The 20,657-nt window shown below is 29.9% G+C and overlaps 1 protein-coding gene across 1 annotated transcript in view; it reads left to right on the top strand.

The window, feature by feature from the left end:
* Positions 1-817: 817 nt before the first annotated feature.
* LOC130446629 (probable cytochrome P450 49a1) overlaps positions 818-20,657 on the top strand; it is a 29,907-nt gene continuing 10,067 nt past the window's right edge. Inside the window, exons 1-6 of the mRNA XM_056782995.1 lie at positions 818-1,095; positions 11,847-12,096; positions 12,571-12,817; positions 12,875-12,991; positions 18,135-18,211; positions 19,108-19,309. Of these exons, the coding sequence (XP_056638973.1) occupies positions 1,093-1,095; positions 11,847-12,096; positions 12,571-12,817; positions 12,875-12,991; positions 18,135-18,211; positions 19,108-19,309 (896 nt within the window). The 5' untranslated portion in view covers positions 818-1,092. The remainder of the gene's footprint in view (positions 1,096-11,846; positions 12,097-12,570; positions 12,818-12,874; positions 12,992-18,134; positions 18,212-19,107; positions 19,310-20,657) is intronic.

The following is a 20,657-nucleotide window of genomic DNA, read 5'->3' as shown; positions in this document are numbered from 1 at the left end:
AAGAATCGAATAGTGTTTTTATAGTTTTCCATTGTTTTACAAAAATTTGAAAAACAATTTTAGAATAATCATCACTCCTTTTCAAGAAATCTATAATTAATGACTTAAAATTCTAACATTACTTTTTTTACAAAAATATAATATCTTTAAATATAATTTATTTACATACCTTCAATCCCTAACCTCACTTTACTTGTTTTCTCAACTACAATACTTTTATACTTAAACGTTCTTGAAAACTCACACTTTTTATAATAAAAATCGTCAATAAGAAAACTTTTATAAGAAAATACACAAAAACTACTTTATTCTTAAAAATATAACGAAATGAAGCCGGACCGACGCTGCTTTGTATTGTCAATATATCGCCCTACGCGCCAAAACTAATTTTCTAATAACAGATTCGTTATAAAAACGAATTTATAGACTGCAGGTACGATTCATAATCTAAAAGAGATGCTACCCGAAAATTCTTGAGAAATCCGCGTCTCAGATATTATTAAGGTATGAAATTTTAATATCAAATGTTTTATACAAAGCAGGGGCTTTTATATAAGTAGATAAATTTCTTTATAATCGCGAAAAAAATATAATTTTATAATAGTGAAATCAGTGTTGCCAACTTGTATCAATTCACAGTTTTAAACTATTTACTGCGTAACTAGTAAGTGATTTTATTAGTAATTATTCAACTTTATTTATATTAACCTCAAGATGTGATATACCATGTATTCATTTTTAATAAAATATCATCTTGGAACTACTGAGATAAAACCGATTGTTGAACGCAGGTGTTCGATCGTAGTAAAAAAATGTCATGCGCTTTGTATCTGTCTGGCACACGAATATATGTAAATAATTTAAAAAACAGCAACGAATTGAAAGTAGTGTGTGTTACGTTGAAATTTCATAAACGCCATCGATTCGGCTGTGCAGCATACACCTACCCATAACAATGTTGTGCAAAAATAACCCCACTACCGTGCATTTAATAATAAAATTCCTTTCGTTAACATGTCGGTCGATTAGTATGATTTAGTGATAATCTTTGATTAGTTTTTGTGAGCGTTTTATGGAGTTGACCACTACACAATGGTGCGTTCGTTTTAAGTGAATACAATTTTTTGTGATCGTAATTTATATTCGAAACATATTGGTCCTTATGAGTAAGACGTACCTATGTGATTAAATTTTTTTCTATTCGAAAGTTTTAATAATTCATGTATTGAATAATAAAAAATCGAAATTGAGGATGAGGAAATGTGTTTAAATCTAGAGAGTTTTTAATAATTAATTTGACGTTGATAACGTATTAAGAAATATTTCGTTATAGTCGGTTCGACAATTATTGGTGAATATTTGGAATATTCCATCATATTTCTTGTCATAAAAATTCGAAAAAAATAATGTTTTCAATATTTTTTTCATTTAATTGGTTTTTTGGCGTAGTTAAGATAAAAATGAAGGTTTGAAAACCAAAAACATTTGTATGGCTAATGGAAAAATCCGACAAAACTCTTTTTTCGGATACTATATACAAAAATGAACAATTTAAGAGAAAAATAAATAATTGAATATCATAATTTGTACTATTTTTACAAGTTTTCAAAATTTTTTGTAAAATTTAAAATTTTTGTCTTTTAGTTCAATTTTTATGCACTTGAGATAAAAATGAAACCTAATTTTGAAAATCAAAATTTCCACACTTTTTTGGGTATTAATCGATAATTAAGTCGATGAATTTTATTAATAGAAAAAAATTCTACACCAAATAAATTCACGCAACGTTGCAAATGAAGCTTAAAGAAAAATGGCATCCTAACCTAACCTGAAATATTTTCAATCATTCATAAAATTTGTTTAAATGATGATATTCAATTGTTTTATTTTGAATTGTTCGCTTTTGTATGTACTTCCTGTAAAAAAAAACGATATTCATTGAAAGTGGGTTTCATCTACCAGGTAGACAACTAAAAACAACCGTCGGCCATAACTCAGGGACGGATTATTATTAATATTAATCGATTTATCAATTTGATTAATAGAAAAAGATTCTAGACCAAATAAATTCAGGCAGCGTTGCAATTAAAGCATGAAGAAAAATGGCATCCTTGCCTAACCTGAAATATTTTCAATCTTTCGTAAAATTTGTTCAAATGATATTTAATTGTTTTATTTTAAATTGTTCGTTTTTGTATGTACTTCCCGTAAAAAAAAACGAAATTCATCGAAAGAAAGTTTCATCTACCGAGTGGGCAACTAAAAACGACCGTCGGCCATAATTTTTAGTTAAACACAGTTGACAATGACTGAAATAAACATCTAAACAATAAAAACACGTTTGACTCTTTTTCTTTTTTGGAAAACATTTTGAAGAAAATTTCGACTTAAATATTTCTGTTCATTTCCGAAATGGACTTAAATTTGGCAATATAGCATACTTTTATTTTTGTTCATGACGTCAGTTAGGTATAACCTAAACATTTAAAAAAAGCAAATAAATTAATCTTGCGACAAGATTTTGAGGTAGTTAAACAACTTAAATATTTTCCAATTTCAAAAACCCTTATTTAAAATATATGTATTTTTTGTTCCTAATATTATATTTTGATTGAAAAACCACACTATAGCCATAATAATTAATATGAGTATTCTAAATTTCACGTGGAAATGAATATTTTACTTAGATACCTTTTTCCCACTAAATTTTATTAATTATCTTTTTATTCCAAAAACACTTTAGAGCTTAATCAACGAAAAGAGTGTGAATATCAACTAGATTTATGTTACCTTTATCTACATTTTCTCCGCATCTTGAATAAACAATTCTATCCCATAATACGTACAATAATTTTTACACATTTTCCCACTAAATTAGCTACACTCATAATTCTATTATAACTTTGTTTGTTTGTTTATCAGTAATAAGTTTTTTTTTAAAACAAGTTACTTCTAATTATCTTTATAACTATGATATTCACCCTAAATTTAATATATACTGTTGAGGTTAATACAGCCATCTTGAATGATAAATCAAACTATGCTATGTTGCCAAGTTTTTTTCCTACTGAATATGGGATTGGAAATAAATATTTAAAATATTTTATTTTTCTTGTAATATTAATATTTAAAGCTAGAAAATATGTTTATTTTTTTTAACCAATATGTGAAGTAATTAAAGTTGTTAACTATAAAATTCTTTTTAAATGCTTATATATCACTAAATTAAATAATAATGTCAACAGAGGTATCTAATATTGTTTTTTTGGAAAATTTTGATATTTTTTTATATCGTATTGATTTACAACATCACCAATTTAATAGATATTATAAATAAAGACAAAATAGGAGAAATCTTATAAAGATTTGTTAAAATTAAGTGAGAATATATAAATTATTATTAAATACAGAACAAAAAACCGTTCCGAAGAAAATGTATACAAAGAAACTCCCTTGCAATTCTCCATTTTATAATGCGTACTCTATTCTTGAACTTTTCCAAATACGTTTTTCTAGATTTCAAGAAAAAAAAACAAGTTGGCATCACTGTTGTCGTTGTTCACTGCTGTTTTTCGGCGACGACAACAGATGGCTCTGAATGTTTTCTTCTTTTTTATTATGGATGTAAATAGACATGAAAGAAATATATTTGAAATTAAATTAAAAATTATACTGTGAATATTTGTTTCGATAGCATCAATTGAAAATGTCCATTACAGTGGACGCAATGATTAACAACATTGAAATATGAAAATTCTTCTTCTGTTTTTCGTGAATCTAAGAAAATATTTAAAATGATTTAGTAATAAAATCGGAACAAATCATGGGAGTGGAGTATAGCCTTGGTATTTTCATGTTACACGTTTAAATTGTCTTATTATCAACATATTGCGAAATAAACACACTCTGAATTCACACTTCAGTGAAAATTACACTTATTAAATATAAGGAAGGTTAGATAGATTACGAATTTTAGAGGTTTCTTATTGAGAAATAAATATACCTGCCGTGACCTAGTCGAATAAAGCAGTAATGACATCAAACGGATATTAGGAAGTAAGTGAATACTCCCAATTTAGTTTCAAGTATATACGAGGATTGCCTTTGAAGTTTTCATAATCGAACAATAGATGGCGTTAATAAGTTGTGTAACCACTGTATTTGTGAACATTGACGTTTGTTATTGCGATGTTCAGATCAATGCCAGCTTCCGATTTATCGCCTAATGACTGTCTATCAAACAAAAGAGGCGCAAACAACAAGAAGCTGTTGAAAACATTCAAAATTATCAGCTTCAGAGTTGGATTTACAAAACTAGCGAATTATGATTACCAGAATCTATCCTCAAAGGATCAATACGCAATTGTGTGACCCCTCAACCTTAAGTTTCATCTTCTTTTTTATTTTATGTCGTTTTTTGTTGAAAGTGTCGTGAGGACCCAGCTATTTTGAATTTCTAATGTTTAGTAAATAATTTTTAAAAGACCATGATCGCTGTTTTTAAATTGTGTGTATCAAAGGGGATGATGAAAACGTCCGTGTTATGAAGGAAGTTAGCAACAGATAGTTGCAAAGGGAGGTGACGTATGGATGGTGGCCTACCCGATAGTATCTATACTAACAATAACACCAACCTTTCCTCGGTTTCTTCAATTTCTACGTAAATAATGTTCAAATAACACTCAAAATTTTTGTTTTTCATATTCTCCCAACAACGAAAATAGTTTTCTTCATGTCAATTTCAAAACTATTCTATCTATCAAATTTACGTCACATTTTGATATTTGACATATGAAACATGACGGAAACTAACAATATAACTAACTTTTTCTACGTATATTACAGTTTAAATAACACTCAAAAATCTTGTTTTTACAAATTGACCCCGCAACGAGAACAGTTTCTTTCATATAAATTTCAAAACTATCCTATCTGTCAGATTTAGATCATTATGACATTTGACATATGAAACATGACGGAAACTAATCATATAACTTTTTCTGGGTGACTTTAATATCTACGTATATTATAGTTTAAATAACACTCAAAAATCTTGTTTTTGTAAATTCACCCCGCAACGAGAACAGTTTTTTTCATATAAATTTCAAAACTATCCTATATGTCAGATTTACGTCACATTTTAACGTTTGACATTTGAAACATGACGGAAACTAAACACTAACAATATAACTAACTTTTCAATGTAAATAATTTTTATAATACACTCAAGTTCGTGTTTTTGAATATTATATAATATACCGGTTTCATTATATACAATGTATACAATAAAAACAGTTTTCTTCGTATTAATAATAAAACTAATCTATCTGTCAGATTCATTTCACATTTTGACGTATCACAAATGAAACATGACGGAAATTAATAATCCAATAATCGTGACGTGTTGTAGACCTTTGAAAAGGCATTTTCTCTTCGAACAGTCCTCGTAGTTTCCAATTAAACGCGCCGAAAGAATGTTATATTTTAAAATGCAACAATGTTATTATACATAATCTTCTTTGTTAGTGTACTGGACTTGAAAACTTTCTCTCTCTAGTACGAATGAGTGGAAATAATTTATTATAACTTTTATTTTCGCTACAGAAGTCCGAGCAGTAGTTCGTTTGAACCCGTTGGTTTTAATTAGTGCCTTGACAAAAGTGAAATACGTGAATATATGTTATAATAGTGTTGTGATTGTGTGACTTGATCCATATTTTCTTAGTGCGATAATTACCATCGATTAGAATGACAGTTTCATTAGGTAAAAAATGTTTATTTTCACTAGATTATCACACATTTTTTAGAGTAACTCATAGTTTCGACGTAGTTATTCAAAGAGAAAAATAAGTAGATTAGACATAGACGTGCGGCTATAATCACGGGTGCCAACCATCCCGAATTTCCCGGGACACTCCCGATTCGCAGATATCCCAATATCAACCGTATTACTAATTCTATATTAACACCACCTTTAAATTCAACAACAAATGATAAATTCACACACGAAATTGTGTTGAAAATAATAAAAGTAGCTTAATTTTATCACTTTTTTCTGACCAATCGAAATGTCATGAAATTTCACTCATAGTCTTATGAAAGTTGGTACTTCATAAAACGTCATATCGATTTGACAATGGCAGCGCCATCTGTGAGTCAGTTACACGACTTGATGAGTTATTTAATATCTTACGTATGAGGGGCAAGAGGAAAACGCAATGTACTGGACGCTTAGATCTTGAAACGACAATTTGGAACGTGGGTTTGAAGCATTTCGCACGTAAATGCAAGATTGGGTGCTTAAATTGTGTAATTGGAAAGTTATTAATATAATATATAGACATGTTAAATCCTGCGGAATCTAATTAGGATAATTAGATATTTTGATCGTTTTCGGTCGTCAGTAGGGTAAAGTAGGGCAAAATCGACCAAAAAATCAGTTACAAATATACAGATGAAACTGATAAAAGCGTGTTGATTAGTAAATTTATTTTTCAATCATATTAAGTGCAAGGTAAACAGCATTTTAATAAATTATTTTCATTGTTATTATAAAAATTCCCTTTTCAATGTTAATAGATCCATTTCCGTGAAGTCAGCTTCTTTAAATATGCCACAGTATGCACACCTTAATAAATATAACCTTAACAACAATATTTTTTCACGTATTCATGGTAATAAATATGTCCTTAACATCAATATATCATAGGTAATGTTAATTAGAAAATTGAGATCAAATAAATTATTGTTAATAAACTGTTTATGTTTATTCATAATCAGTATTGCGTATTATTTATTTCTTATACTCATTCTACATTTTTTTTTCTTTTTAACTGACAATATTTCTTTAGTTAGATTAAATGTCACATCTATTCAAAAAGTTAAACACGTTTTTGTTAACCTAAAAATAGTATTTGACGTAATTTAATTTATATATTTTTAGTAATCTTAACCTAAAATTTCAAATATTACATATAGTTTTAATCACGGTCTTACATACATGTATGAAAACAAAAATAGCGGGGCCTTAAATTACTTTGCTCAATGGCTGCCAGGTCGGCGTTGCAATCAAGAGATGTTGTCAATTGTCAAACCTAATAATAATGATCATTATTATTTCTATAAGTAATAAGAACAAATAATAATAGTTATAAACTCGAAATTTTCGTTTCTACCCTACTGTTTTACATGTAACTGTGCCCTATACACATCCATCTCTAGATAGCAGCGCCGCGCCGTGGTTTAGAATCCGAACAAAAAGAGAACCTGAAGAGACCTGCATGTAAGTCAGGGGTTTTGATCAATGAGATTCAACTATCACAAGTTGCTCGATTAAGGTTAAAATTTTTCGAATTTCTAGGTTATATACCGGGTGGGTAACTTATAAATCAGGAACGGATTATATTACAGCTTCGGGAAAAAAATTATAATAAAAGTGGACTCGAAAAATTATTTTCAGAATGTTAGGTCCATCACTAAAAGCAAAATTTTTCGAAATTTATCCCGTTAAGTGGTATTTTATATACGATAATCGAATTCTCATACAATTTTTACGCATTTTTCATTTCACAATTTTTAGTCTATTTCCTCAAATAAGATTTGGGGGAGAGTGGGAAACTTGCTATGAAAAATTGCCTGTAAGTCCGGTTCTGCTTACTTGATTTTTATAAACTTGATGTTGTTTTAAAGAGATTTCGTTCAGCAATAGGTACAAAATATATAAATTCTAAGTAATTTACTAATCAACGTCAATACTAGGCCATCGTTTGGTGGCCCTGCACAGAGAAAGCGAAGCGAAGCCTCATCATCACGGGATCCATGCGTAAGGCCCCAACTAGGGCTCTTGAGGTCTTACTAGACCTTCCTTGTGACCCAATTCGAAGCCTACAGGCTGAACATACACAAAGAACTGCGGGCTGAACGAATTGGCCATGCAAAAATCTGGGTGCAGGCCACAGGTGGATGCCCAATCATTTCGATGGGCAGAGACCAAATGACGACTTCGATCGTTGATAATAAGGGCTTGAAGACACACATAATTGACCGCGAGCAATGGAATGGTGACTCCAAGCCTGCTGTATTGAACAATGGAATCACCTGGTACACAGACGGTTCCAGGAGGAATGGCTTGGCCGGTGCAGGTTTCTGCGGGTGACACCCCACGCCACCGTCTTCCAAGCCGAGGTATTCACTGTAATAGAATGTGGACACGCGTTACACAATCAACGCCACAGGAACCCAGTAATTTCACAGGGGGACCCAGAACCTATCCTTGGTGTGGCCAAAAGCGCTGTCATCACGTCCCCCAACAGCGTTCTCGCAAGGCGGGCTCGACAGAGATGGATGGAGACGCCTGTCATGAGACAAGCGATGGGTCTAACCGTACACTGCCATCTAAGGGCATCACGGATGATCCGGAGTGCCGCTGGTGCATGGAGAAGGACGAAATTGCAGACCACGTTATTTGTGAGTCTGCGCGGGCTTAAACCCCACAACCTGCCTAACGACATCAGAATGTTCAAGCTAAAGCGCCTGATTAGTTTCTCAAAGGACATCGGACTTTGGTAACGTGAAGACCTATGTGTTCAATGGCTTTTTTTCATCTTTTTCTGTTTTGAGAAATGTGTAGGTGACGAGTAACTAGAACAGTAGTTTCAATTTCTGCCATTGAAATATTTCGTATTGCCTGTCGAATTACTTGAATGAACTCATCTCGTGTCGAAGGTCTATCGGTGTAAACGATATATCTGGTCTGGAGATCTGGGTGGCTGAATAATAACTTCCACGTCCTATCAGGTTAAGGGTATGTCTTTTCTAGACACACGTACACATTTACAGACTAACGACACTGTTGTTGGATCCCCTACATCCACCGTTGATTCATGGATTACTATGAAACGTTGTGTATCATATGTATTTGATGTTTTTTGAAAAATATGTAGTTTGTTACTTCCTAGATCTTCTCTATATGCTTCTATACGTTTTTTTCCGTTTCGCTCCTTCTCTTAATAAGGATCTTTTCACCAAATTATCTTCGTCCTTTCTACAGTTGCTTAATAGAGACCGCGTGGTCACATGGTCATACTTAAACCAAACCACGACACATAATAAATGATTTTCGTATTTCTTTTTAGTAAAAACACTATTGAGCCCTTGAAAATTTTTTGTTTTTATAAGCGTTATTCTGAGAAGAACAAATGCTGAATCATCTTTTTGCTTTGTCCACATATGCAATCTCAGTTTGACCATTTCTGCGTTAGTTCCTCTCCGTCCTTAGTGCCTTTCTCTTCCATATGTTTATTTTGTTTTATTTTTGTTTCTTCATGAAATCCAGCAATCGTTGTTTGACTAATTGTCTTGTAAATGCTTAATTCGGCGGCTCTTGAAGTCTCCTAGAGCTTCCAACGTTTTGTTTCCTCTCGCCAGTCTTTCGTGGATTTCCTTGGTTTCATCTCCTTCGTTGGTCACAGTCACTCCCAAGTATTCGAACTCCTGGACTTTATCATCCTTGTTTTGCTCTGTCGTCGCATTCAATAGGTTGCAGCTATTCAGATCCTTTACCATCTCCATGTTGGTCTTTTGTTTAATCTTTTGCTTGCTTTCCAAATGGTACAAACATTTTCTCTAGATCATTTTTCGTTCTTCTTTTGTGGTTTGTTGTTGTAAATCATCCCCTAGGTAGTGGCATCCGTCACTACTTCTCAGGATCATTTCTAGTAAAAGGTAGTGAGTCTTTTTGCTTGAAATCTCTTTTTGTTTCAAAATTTTCCGATATGTTCGTTCCTTCGGCAGCTACTTCATTATCGGTGTTACTAATACAGGTTTAATCCTTGGTCAAAGCTATTACTATTCAGATTTGCCTCCAGATTGAACAGTTTAAAATGAATTTTATTCCACTCTCGCTGTATAAAAAAAAGCATTCGTTAAGTTGCTGAAGACTCTTGTATAAATTAAATTATATCATAAACGAAATTGTGTAACGGTTTAATTTATGCGGTCGTTTTTGGGCAGTTAAACGAAAAGGAAAGTTTGAAGTGAACGTGTATACATATACTGTATCAAAATGAACATTATAACAAAGTTTTTGGTATTGAACACTCGATATAACGTTATATTTCATTGGATAATATAAACGTAAATTTTGTTAGCTAAGGCTACTTAACACGAACCAAAACAACCTCGCATGCACTTACTTTCAAGGTCAAATTATTGCGTACTATTAATCTTACTTATTATTTGACTGTACTAACTAAAATTAACACTGAGTTATTTTTGTTTATCCATGTTATAAACTGTATTAGTTGATGTTAATATCGCTAATAGTAAGAAGGCTAAAAAGTTCGTAGGATCACACGTGGATGGCGTTACTAGTAGTAGTATTAGATCAATATGATTTTCATTCAGTGCTAACCTCGAAAAGACACGTGTTTAAATTTCATAGCTGTCTTGGAATGAGTGAAGGCGGACTCACTCGCCACTGGCATGAGTCTCACAATAAACAACTGCTCCAACAATCAGACACTGCCATCCGTGACGTTATTTCCACACCACGGGAATCAAGAAGGATTCTGAGTGCCGTTGGTGCATGGAGGAGGATCAAACCGCAGACCACGTCATCTGTGAGTCCCCCGAACTCGCACGTTAGCGGTTTAAACACTTGGGCAAGCCTCGCTACTTGTCTAATGATACCAAAAGTTTCCAGCCAAAGCGCCTGATCGGCTTATCAAAGGACATCGTACTTTGGTAACGTGAAATGGGGCTTATTTGAAGGCCTATGTGTTCAACGGCACCTTGGCCGTCCACAATGTAACTATGAACTACGAAGGAATTAAGTTTTTGACACAAAAAATACTGGTGAAGAAAAAGTTTGGGTTTATTAACTTCAATTGGACTTTGTGTTACGGGTAAATCGTTTTGGGATGCGGATGATATAATATTCATAGACTATCAAACGCTATAAACAGTGCCTGTTGTATATATAGATTTGGGATCTCGTATACACTGCGACCCAAAGGATCTAATATGTCCAACAACGTTCTTTCGGACCTGGTTCAAAATTTGTTGCTAATTTGATAATTGATCGTTGATTTTGTTGCTCCAGCCGCTTCCGAGAGGTAGCCAAATGCAAGATCTAACCAACTGCACTTCAAACTACAAAAGAGAGCTGTTAGATATTTACTCGGATTACACAGCAGGAATTTCTTTAAAAGATTAAAAATTCTGCACGGCTATCCACATAGGAACATCGGAGCACGATCTTTACCTACCTACTCCACATTCAGAATTAGTTAACAGCTCAATGTTTAAGAATGCAAAAAATGCACAATCATTTGCCAATTGAAATCAAAAATAAATGAAACTGCCTTTAAATTCCTTTTGACATAAGCAAAATTATTTATCGATATGTACAGTCTTGTAGTAATGCCAACTTGGAGGTTTTTTCCAAGTTAAAATTTGTTTTCTTAATTTTTAATGCAAAAATTGTTACTTTCGATCTTCACGGTATAACCTGATAAAAAGAATAGGAATAACCAATTACTAACATAAATAGTTACTTTACAATCAATACTTTATTTAATACTTTAACTGAACACCACGAATCCGAATACTGGAATTCTCTGTAAAAATTAAATATATATTGACAAATAAAAAGTTTTTCAAAAGACAATATTAACAGATCTACTGAAAATTTGTAAATCTGTCAACGCTGCCTCAGTTCTTTAATCCTGTGGTATGACGCTATTTTAATATTAATATATATTTCTAGAAATGCTTCATTAGTATCAATTCGCATATTTAATGTTGAAATATATATTACAAAGGTGCTATGTTTCAATTAATTTCAGTCAAGAAATATCACAACAATGTCTCGAGAAATATCTAGAAGATTGATCTCGAAAGGGTTTCAATGTAAGCGAAATTATTCTGCAGATAGACCGTATTCAACAGCTCTGGGAGTTGTAAACGGTGAAGTGCAAGATAAAGACGAATATGAATATAAAATTGAAGATACAATACCGAAGGAATATAAAGAAATACCTGGTCCTAGAGAGCTTCCTTTTATTGGTAATTCTTGGAGGTTTGCTCCAATCATAGGTAAATAATATCATCGAAAAATAATCCGATAATACTAGAAGTTAAGCTTGGCAACATATAATATTCATAGAATAATTATTTATCGATTATTGTTGGTTAACAATGTCAGAGGTCCCCAAACTTTTGATTGTATGCGTTTTCCGGTTTTGTAGCTTGAAATGTATTGTGATTTAAGTCTAATTTTTATAAGATGTACAAAAAGAAGAAGAATAGACATATTAATTTTTATTTATTTATCGATGAAACTAAAATAACATAACGCATTGAAACTATTTAAAATCTTAGCAAAATAACAATTATGATACAAATTTCCTTCTAAAATAAGGCGTTATATAATTTGTTTATATGATTCATTTTAATCCCTTCAATACTATAAGAAATTGTTTGTTATTCGTATGACAAGCTACAACGTTGCCAAGTTTTATGATTTACTTATTTGATATATGTAAATTGTGGTTTTTATTTTATTTAAAGGACACTATAAAATTCATGAATTAGACAAAGTCATGTGGTCTTTAAACAAACAATACGGAAAAATAGCGAAAGTAAGCGGTTTAATCGGCCATCCAGATCTTCTATTTATATTTGACGCCGACGAGATCAAAAACGTATTTAAAAAAGAAGAAGCTATGCCACACAGACCTTCGATGCCTTCATTACATTATTATAAACAGAAATTACAAAAAGATTTTTTTAATGGAAACGAAGGAGTTATCGGAGTGTGAGTGACTATTTTACTAATGTAAAAAGTTTAAAAATAATTGGGTTGTAATTCCAGACACGGGCCTAAATGGGAAGCTTTTCGTAAACAAGTGCAACAATTTTTATTGCCTCCAGTTACAGCGAAAAAATATATCGAACCTCTCGATGTAATATCCACAGATTTTATAAACAGGTAATTACATAATTTAGATAATTTAACGTTATACTAACTTGCATCATTTTATTCACGTAAAAAAATTGATTCCTCTGTTTATGTTTATTTTGTAACTATTAGGCATAAGCCATCATGAATCATTTTTCTTTTATTACATACTCAAAAGTTCTTTATGTAATCTATAATTTTCCTTTAACAAGTCTAATTACCTCATTTTTCGTTTTAAATACACGTTTACTAATTCACTTTCTCAATTTATTTGCTCTGCATCTAACTTCATAATCTGTAAGGTTGTGGGATACGACTTTCGACTGTAACGACATGAGGTGCGCCGAAAATTCCAAAGCGATGCATTTTCCTCGCGTTTACTTTGGTTCAATTAATCATGGGATTGCCGTAATTAAAAATATTTTTTTATGCAACAAATTGAAAAGAAAATATTTTGCTCTTATATTTAATATAACGGGTGTAACATAAAAGCTAACCTTTAGTTAGTTATACGATTCATACAGAATAGTATATAATAGTATTTAATAATTTATAATAATATATGTATAATAATAATAATAATTTAAGAATAGTCTTTAACATAACTCTTTTAAGGTTAGAAAATTTCAAATGAGCTTAAACTTTATTTAATTTTACACTTAAAATGTACTCTTGGTAAAACTTGATACAGTGTATTGTTTTCGAAACTTTATCATTAATTTATACCAGCGTCGGGGTATACAGTATAAAGTTTTACCTAGAGTACCTTCTTAGTGTAAAATTAAATAAAGTTTAAGTTCATATGAAAATTTGATCATTAAATCTAACCTCATAAAAGTTATGTTCAATATTATTTTGTAGGAACCGTATAACTAGCGCCCTCTATGGGAGCCATATATAAAAACAAATTCATGGTATGTATCATCTTCGAAAACATATTCATAGAAAATTCATTTACAATGTTGACAGTAGTTTCAGCAAAATCGTAAAAAATCTTTTTTTAAACACCCTGTATATAAAAGCCACTTCTTTGGTTATTTGGCGGGTGACTAATTAAAATAGACAAAGCCACACTATTATTTATAGTATTTACAAACATCTATCTTATGAATTATTTGTTTTAAATGCCCCACATAATATTTTCTGTTTTATAATATACACTTTATCTAACCTCACAATCCAAATAAAATGTGATGCGATTTTCGACTTTATTGAAGTATATTGCGGTTTATTATGAGTTTAAAAAATACGTTCTTTTGTAATTTGTTTAGATTTAATCTAAATATCCAATTAATTTAAATAAAAAACAACGTTATTACTTTCCAATGCAATACCTATTGTCAATTTGCAAATATTTCAAAATAACGGTTGACTAATAGTCCTTTACTATGGATACAGTTGTGTGGTAAACAGTTGTTCTGTGTTTTATGTTTGTCTATGTTGAGACATACTATAGAAAAAGAAGAGGAAGGAAGTTGAGTTTTTGTTTTTCTTTATTATTTTGATGTGGCATCATGGACGCATGGCGGACGGCAATTTCCGCTTTATCATAGGCGTGCTATATACAAATTATTTTAAGGTGAATAATATAAAAATGAACTTCAGAAAGATTTATTGTTTTTAATTATAATAAATTTGATGCTTTCAAAATACAATATGAACTTAGCTTATTTTTACAAATAAAACTAAATCTAATGTTTAAAAAAAGCCAAGAATGATTTTTAATAAAAGAATTTCATGGTTGCCATGGAATTTTTTTGTGGCCGAATAATTTTCACGTTTTAGAATTTTTTATACTTTTTGAAGAATCATTAATTGCAAATCCATCAATTTCTTTTCGAATTCGTACATAAATTTATAAAAAGGAGTTATAATAGGCATTTCTGTCCTGAATGATGGCTTTAATCTTGTGTTTTCAATATATGTGAGGTGAACTGTAAAAATTAAATACAATACAAATATGGAACGAGAACTTTTGATATATTTATAAAAATTATCCTTAGGAAAATTAAAACATTTCACTTACTATTTTTATTATGTTACGCCTATGTCTTAACCTCGTAAATCATCAAAATATGAATTGTTTCTATTGCATTTTATATATTTAAAATTAAAAGTAAATAAAAGAAAAAACAAATTTTCTACGTAAAGTTATCCCTGAAGATTTAATTTGAAGAGCGTTAAAGCTATAGGATTAATTATTTTGTTTGTAATATAATTACTATTATTTTAATTAACACTTGTCATTATTCTTATTGATCCTAATGGACACCTATAAAAATTCAAAACACAAAAAAATCTATTTAAATCGGCTGTATAATTGATTAAAATTTCAAAAAACAACCTCGTCCTCTCTAAAAACCAAAATAAGATGAGTCATTGGATATTTAAAATGGCTACTTCCGTCCGTGTATTTTGATGGATACAATGTATGCAAGAGAATTTCAATTTTACATTTAATAAGATATTAGAATTCATTATCGATTAATAAAACACAATAATTGGTTAAACAGAGATTAATATCGTAATCATTTTTAAAAATTATAAATATAAAATTGGAAAAGCAACATAAATTAGTACTTTAGCGCCATCTATGAGTCATTAGTAAAATCTTTACATTTCATCACCTACGTATTTATATTAGATGGTTGTTTATAAAAGTAATTTATAATTTAAAACTGTACGTGAATGTTTTTCATTCTTAAAAACCGATAAATTAGTTTTTTGTAAAATAAATAAACATTGCCGCAACAATTTTGTAACAAATTAAACTTGAAAGACAACAACAAGCATCTTGTATGAAACATTTCCAATCGGTTAACTTGAAATTACCATTAATGGAAACTGCGACCGACCTAGTAAGTTTACTTTCATTTTAGTAAATATTGAAAATATGCGAATAACTTGATCTGTGATGTAGGTTATGTTACAACATGTATTATTATATAATGTAACCTACATACGTAAATATAATAATGAACCTTTTAATTTTCATTCGAAACCATCACATCGAGATTGTCGATAATATAATTTAATTTATGTTTATTATATCATTATACCGAATATTTTTTTTATATTGAAATTATATTAAATTTAATAATCCTGTATTCAAAATATTTTCTTATTGTTTGTATATTATATAATTAAATAATTCGAATCCGTACCATCTGATTCGCAAAGTGCATATTATGAAATTGTGCCACAGGGTTGCCAAAACTATCAGATTTTCTTTAAAGTAATGTTAAAACTTTTTTCTCAAAATTGTGAAATGATTTTTTATCAAAAATGATAGATAAAAATTATGTCGAAACCTGATAATTATGTGTAAACTGGCAACACTGCGTCTGTACGAGATATTGAGATTCACTAAAATGGACGATATTTATACTGTTGTCAGGTCTTGGATTTTTCTTGTAATAAAAATCTTTGTTAATTGAATATTTGATTTTTTTTATATAATATCTATGATTAATTTAATAAATCTAATAGGACAAATCACTTTAGAGAAGCTTAATAACATTACGCGAATATTCATTTAAATGTAATTGTTAAACGAAAAAATTACCTTGAAAGTGCTTTCAAAACTGATCGAGACTTTTATTACAAAATAATAGATTTTTCCAAGCCAATCCTGTTTAAAACGATCATTATGTAACTTGATATGAAACATTAAGACTTTTATATATTCACGTACATTGCTTATTATATAAAGTGGTGGTATAATTTCTGAGTGGGTTAAGTTCAAATTACTTGTAAACAACAGAATAATGAATAATAAAAATAAATTTCGAAACAAGAAATAACGATACCGTACACAAAAATGTGAGAATGAAAAAACATTTTCAATGACTTGTTTTACGTAAGGATGAATCTATATTTCTAAATAATGGAGAACTGCTCTAGATATACTTTTTTTAATATGTAAACATAATATTTTACTCAAAATTGTTGATATCTTTCTTAGATAATAAACAATTAGGATTTTTTTACAAAGAATCCGGCAACGTCGCGATATTAAGTAGTGAAATTTTAAAGAATAGCAGTAATATTTATTTCATACATTCTAAAAGTTTTCTAATATAGCGTCTGTACGAAAACGTTTGTCTTCAAATAAATATTTTAATTGTACGAACGGTATTTTGAATGTTGTAAAGGGAACGAATAATTTCTATAAATCAGTATAGAAAACAATTTATAAAGATAATAATTCTTATTTGTCATGTGTCAACTTCTTCTTTTTTTTGTGATAAATCGGTCTGATTTGATTTCAAGTAAACAAGAGATTATAACGTCATCAGTGTTGCCAGATGGTAATTTGTTTCAGTAACTGATATTGATTATTATTCTGCAATAGTCTGATAGTGACTTGTAAATGAAATAAACTACTACGTATTGAAACAATAAGGTTATTGTGTAAATATGAATTTGTGTATATAAATAATGTAGAATGACATACTAATTAAAAACTCAAAAAAGCAAGTTTTATAACAAAATTGTAAAAACAATCACAGTCGTGGTTTTCATACAGAATATCCGGCAACGAAAATTCCAAATAAACATACCTTTAAAAATTCTAACTGTATTAAGAATATTTTAAATTATTAATTCCATTAATTAATGTAGAGAACAATTTTTATTTGTATTGAACTTCTTTTATTTTATGATAAATCGGCGTGATCATAATGTCATCGGTGTTGCCAGGTGGTATGTTTTTTCAGTAACCAATATTCCTCTGGTAATCGCGAGTGAAAATACCTACTCTTGAAACTTGAAATGTATTACAACGTTTTAGCTGTCCGCTTTGCTGCGAGATTATTTTTCACATAGATTTAATTATTTGATATTCGTGATAATTTTTTTTTTAATTATTAATTTGTAATGCTATGAATAAATTCTGGTTTTATTGGATTTACGAGGTACTGAAAACCAAATAAAAAGATAGCATAAAATTTGAATTAAACTTTTTTAAAGTGATTCTTGGCAACGTTGTATCCATTAATGCTTTTACTACTCTGTGGGCTTCTTGGCGTCAAAAATAGTATTAAAACATTTATTTTGAAGAACTTCATTGTTTTGGTCGAGAAGTTGAATGGGGTTAAATCTGGTGATTAAGGATAATGTGGAGCGAAGAGAGGAATTTCATTGGACTAAAAAATTGCTTATTTTCTTTCAGAATGGAAGATATGTTGGATACCAATAGAGAATTGCCCGAACATTTTCTTTCCGAAATATATAAATGGGCACTAGAATGTAAGTTTTTTTTTTCAATTTTTTCCAACATTTACGATAATAATTTTTATAAAAAAATACAAAAGATTAATAATTGTTTCGTTTGTGAATATTTTCCTCAAACCTATATTATTCATTAATTTTTTCTGTTTTATACATAAACATACTTATGAAAAAATGTCTTAAAACAACTTATAAGGAGAGAAACAAAAAAATGTGGAGGTTACAATTTTGATTAAACTTTTAACAACCCTCTCTTCATAGCAAAACTTACGAAATGTCTATTCCAGTGTAACAAACATCTGGCAACAATGCGGTAAAAAAGTTTATGACGAGGGCGGCGTCTACACAGTTGCCAAATCGAACTTATGTTTAGTAGCATAAATTTTCGTTAATTTTAATAATGAATTTTGTTATTCTGTGAAATAATTTGATATCGTCGCAATTGCGTTAAAAATTTTACAAAAAATAGTTTTTCTGACGAAATCATCATCGTGAAGTGCTTGGAGGAGACGCGGACGTCAAATTGAAACTCCTAAACTAACGCGATCGCTACAGGTCGTCTAGAACGCGACGCGTCGACAACAGAGCCCGTTTTAATGAATTTCTGGTCTTCCTCCACTCTGTTAAACGATTTGATAGCGGCTAGTTCGGAAATTATTATTGAAATTCGGTAAACAGAGATAAATAAATAAAATAATCAAATAAACAGATAAGACATAACAAAAAAAAATTCTTGAAGGGTGAACTTGTATCAGTTATTCATTCTAAAAACTTATCTACTCGACGAACACGTGTCATCATGGCACAGATACAAATGTCTGAAGCACGAAAATGTTTAAAGATTTTTCAACAACCAGACTTACGTATAATGATTGATCTACTAGACAAAATATTGTGCATTAACGTTTTTTTAGCGGTAGCTAGGGTATCGTTAAATAGAAGACTGGGTTGTTTAGAACCAAACTTGCCGCACGATTCAGAATCACAAAAAATAATCAACTCTATTAATACGTTTTTCTGGAACGTGGCAGAGGTCGAATTGAAATTTCCGGTTTGGAGATTTTACCAAAACAACGCGTTCAAAAAATACATTGGGGCATTAGAAGATTTTAGAACGTAAGTACTGTTTATAAAATTACTACAAAATAATAAAAAACGTTTATCAAATCAAAAATTGCATTCAAATATTCGAAATTGAATTGTTGCTTTTATTTCAATACAAATTACATTCTATAAGTTGGTAGTCCTGTAGAATCGGTGTTGTCAGATTTATTATTATTAAAATCAGGTATTTCTGTCTTTATTTTTATTTATTTGCGTATTATAATTACTGTCCTGTAGGATTTATTTATATACATACGTCCTTAAAACATTTTAGTAAATATTTCGAAATGGGCTTCATACTATTTTTGGCCATAATTTTTTTTTTTTCATTTTGTTAATTTTTGTGGTACATTTAAGTTTTAAACCAAAATTTGAACACTTTTTTGGCGAGTAAAGCATCCAAAAACCAAAAATTCTCCTATTTGTCTTCGAAATATTTTTTTTGAAAAATGTCTTTATTTTTTTCAAAATGAACATATGAGAACGATCAAAATATTTGAATAATTTGTAAAAATTGTTTAAATTATCATATGGAATTGTTTGTTTTCACATGGTTCGTTTTTGGAAGTATTTTCCAAAAATATATATTTTCCCAAAAAAATTTTGGGAAAAAAAAGTTTTGGAGAAATTTATGGTTTTTGAACCCTTATAAGGTCATGTATATTAAATACCCCGAAAAAACAAATAAAATAAAAAAAAGAGGATTGGAAATATGAATTATTCGATTTTTTATGACCAAAAATATCCAAAATTTCATTTCTTTTGATTAAACCCAATATAATCGAAATAAATTTACAATTAATAGGAAAACACTACAACGTGACAACGATGTTTTCGGAAAAAATGCGACATTTTTGGAAAAATAATGCCGAATACAGTTTTCGAGAAATTTATGGTTTTTGAATCCTTATTTGGCCATATTTATCTTGAATACGATGAAAAAACAAACAAAATGTATAAAAAATATAAATTTTTCGATTTTTTATGACCAAAAATATCCAAAATTTCATTTCCTTTTGATTAAACTCAATATATTCGAAATAAATTTACAATTTATAGAAAAAAAATTACAACGTGGCAAGGAAGTTTTCAGAAAAAATGCGACATTTTTGAAAAATAATGCCGAATACAGTTTTCGAGAAATTTATGGTTTTTGAATCCATATTTGGCCATATTTATCTTGAATACGATGAAAAAACAAACAAAATGTATAAAAAATATAAATTTTTCGATTTTTTATGACCAAAAATATCCAAAATTTCATTTCCTTTTGATTAAACTCAATATATTCGAAATAAATTTACAATTTATAGAAAAAAAATTACAACGTGGCAACGACGTTTTCAGAAAAAATGCGACA

The sequence above is a fragment of the Diorhabda sublineata genome, chromosome 7, assembly GCF_026230105.1.
Source record: "Diorhabda sublineata isolate icDioSubl1.1 chromosome 7, icDioSubl1.1, whole genome shotgun sequence".
In the NCBI taxonomy this organism is placed as follows: Eukaryota; Metazoa; Arthropoda; class Insecta; order Coleoptera; family Chrysomelidae; genus Diorhabda; species Diorhabda sublineata.
Note: the sequence above shows the minus strand (reverse complement) of the source record. Positions and strands in the feature narration are given on the sequence as shown.